Raw genomic sequence first — 3,158 nt, 5'->3', positions numbered from 1 at the left:
GCACTGGCACTGGATGGCACTGGGAGGGACGGTTTCTCCTGGCCCATCCAGTGGCCTGTAGAGCTCGAAGTTCCCGTGCTGACCCCTCCAAGCCAAGCCTGGCAAAGGCGAGTGGTCAGGGTGCTTGGGAGGAGCTTGGCAGCTACCACCGACCCTTTGGCTGCTTCTCCGATCCCTTCTGCGTGCTGGCGGGTCCAAAGCTGGGGTCTGGGTGCTGCTCCCCAGGCCCGGCCCTGCACATCTCTGGCCAATGCACAGAGCACAGGGCACCGGCCTCCTTTCTGCCACCTTGCTGGGCGATGCCCACGGCTCTCCCACGTCCGCCCCGCCTGCCTCTCGGGGAATATTTGGGGGGCTGATCTGGAGCCAGTGCGCCCCCTCCTGGAGCTGCATTTTCAGACAAGCTTCACTGGGGGAACCTCAAGCCTCTTTCTCTCGCTGGCCGTCCCCATCCAGCGGGCCCCTGCGTGAAACGAGTTTGCTGGGTCTCAGCCCAGATCCTAGCCAGGGGGTGTTGCCAGGCTGCACAGCGGGCTGAGCCCATAGCCAGGATCTGTGCCAGGTTTGCCCCCTTTCCTCCCCCAACGGCGCTGCGCTCGCTTCACGGCTGTGCTCACCCATGCCAGCTGGATCCCAGCGCGCTCGGGCCAGGCTAGCCTCAGGCACCGCTTTTGCTGTGCAGACAGACCCACCGTTTATACCCTCCCAGCCTGGACGCTGCGGGGATTATAAAACACTCTCACGGGCGGTTCTGGCACCGGCGTGGGTGGCTGCGATCGGGCGACGGTGGCGCGGGCACCGGGGGATGGGAATTACAGAGACATTCTCGGGCTGGCCGGGGGCCGTGGCTGAGGCTTGGTGCACACAGAGGGTTTTACCAACCCGGTAATTTTCATGGAATTGGTTTCCAAACGAGAAGCGAGATCCCCAGATTTCGGGCAAGACGTTCCCAGGTTCCCTCCCTCCTGGGGACCTGACCCCACATGGGAACCAGGAAGTGAAACTGACTATGCTGCGGGGAGGGGAGTGAAACTGACCAGCGTGGTTTTGGGATCCCATGCAAAGGGATTGACTGGGAGGGAGGTCTCTTTGGACCGTTCAGTTCTGGCCTGATCCGTGGCCCAGGGGAAGAGAGGCTAGTTCTCACATTGATCGTTTGACAGGGCCTATTTTAAGGCCGGGCACCCTCCCTGCCAGCCATTCTCTGAGCACGGGTGTGTTTCCTGAGCAGGGAACACGGAGTTCAGCTTTAGGGGAACCTCCCATCCCGTGTATATCTAGACTGAACTGCAAGGGCCGGTGTCTCTGCTGTGGCCTGGTGTGGGTGCCCGTGGGCATCGACACACGCTCTTAAGGGGTGCAACAGGGCATCCCCTGCCCGTCTACTGGACACCAGGAGCAACCGGAGAGGGGCAGCAGGGCAGAGACTGTCTATGGGGCACCAGGAGCAGCCGTTCTCTGCCAGCTCCCTGGGGGGGGGGGGGGGAACCTCTAGGGGGGGGGGGGAACACACACTCTCGCCCAAGGGTCATAGCATGGCTCCTTTGCCCTTGATCCACCCTTAGGGTGGCACTAACAGGGGCGCTACACCGGAGGAGGTGCTGGGCACACCTGGCTGCTGCGTGTCTTGTCCCCCCTGCCGAGGGCAGGGCGAGGGGGGTAGAGCAGGGATGGGCCAGGGAGGGATGCCAGCTTGGGCAAGGGAGGGTGTCTCTCATGTTATAGGGAGCCCTCCCCCCTCACTGCTCTGCCAGCTGCCCGGCCTCCCTCAGGCCGACGGGGAAGTCAGCACTGCGTGGGCCCAGGCTGAGGAGGCCTGAATCTCCCCTTTCCCGAGTTGAGTGGGGGCTGGATCTGGGTCCTGACCCCTCCCTCTGCATTTCTCCTCATCCTTCCTTCCTCTAGCCTAGCTCACAACATCCCCACCCCCAAACCACGGTGAACGGGCCCCGGGCACTGAACCCTGCCTGCAAGTGGGTGCCCTGCTGGGAGGCCAGCCTGGGGCATGTGGATGGGATGGGGGTATGCCCATGCCCTGGGTGATGCCTAGAGACCTGCTGGCCCGGGGACGAGGGCCCAGCCGCGGGTATGACCCAGAGATGCTGGTACGCTGCCCGAGGCGCGGGCACTCAGCAGGCAGCATCGTGACCCGAGCCAGTGAGTAAACATGTTGTTCTCCCGCCCGGTTCCTGGCCTCGGCTGGGAGCGGGGAAGGGCTGGCGGGGGGGGGAGCCTGGCTGTGTCGCAGCTCCCCACGGGCAACGATTGCGAAAGGCTGCCAGAGCCGAGCCAGATCCCTGCTGTCTTTCGCCGCCGGCCTGGGCAGAGAGCAGCCCGCCCCGAAGGGAAAGGACGCAGGGTGGGAGGGCCCTCTGCCCGCCCCCACGCCGGCGCGTCTTGAACAGGATGCCGGTAAGCGGTGCTGGCGCGCTGTGGGTCAGCCTGGCTGGGCGGCACCGCCCTCGGCCTACGCTGCCAGGGGTCGGGGCTGCAGGCTGGTGGGGCTTGAGGATGCGGGGGGGGGGCAGTGAGTGGTGCATGGGTGGGGGCTGCACATGTGCGGGCCGGCAGGTGTTTCTGATCCTGCCCCGCCCAGCGCCCGGCGCCATGCAAAGACACTGACGTTCTCCTACGCCCGGCTGATGGCATGAGGAACGGGGGACGGGATACTCCAGCCAAGCGACTGGTCTACTCGCCGGCTGCACAACCGTGGTGCCCATCTAGCGCAGGGTCTGGTTTTGTACCGTGCCCATCACTGGCGTATCTGAGCCCCTCCGAGCACCTGTCTGGAGCCAGAGGCTCAGCTGGGCGCTCTCTGTTGGACATGTGCCCATGGGTGACTGCGTCGGGTCCTGTGCCAGGCATGCAGTTCAGAGAGAGGAGGGGGCATATTAGCACTGCAGGGTTTACCCCCCACCACTTCCCCCGCCCCCCAGATCTTGCCGGGCCTTGTCCGCCTTCTCCACATCTCGCTGGGCCCACCCTCGATCCTGCCCTTGAAGAAAGAGCCTTGTTTTCGCAGAACACGCCGGGCAACAAAGCGGGCGATTCATGGCTATTTATAGCGCGGGCGGCCATGCCCGAGCCGGCGTGAATGGCCCATTCAGCGGGGTTTATACAGGCGCAGTCACCCCTTCCCTTCCCTTCCTCCCCAGGGA

The 3,158-nt window shown here is 64.5% G+C and overlaps 1 protein-coding gene across 1 annotated transcript in view; it reads left to right on the top strand.

Moving 5' to 3' along the window:
- Positions 1 to 2,030: 2,030 nt before the first annotated feature.
- LOC115271389 (tensin-2-like) overlaps positions 2,031 to 3,158 on the top strand; it is a gene marked incomplete at its 3' end in the record, with an annotated part of 14,110 nt that continues 12,982 nt past the window's right edge. Inside the window, exon 1 of the mRNA XM_029913724.1 lies at positions 2,031 to 2,157. Coding sequence (XP_029769584.1) covers positions 2,031 to 2,157 — 127 coding nt within the window. The remainder of the gene's footprint in view (positions 2,158 to 3,158) is intronic.

The sequence above is a fragment of the Terrapene carolina genome, unplaced genomic scaffold (genome assembly GCF_002925995.2).
Source record: "Terrapene carolina triunguis isolate 2854851 unplaced genomic scaffold, T_m_triunguis-2.0 Scaffold836, whole genome shotgun sequence".
NCBI lineage: Eukaryota > Metazoa > Chordata > Testudines > Emydidae > Terrapene > Terrapene triunguis.
This window is presented reverse-complemented; position numbering and strand designations above follow the sequence as displayed.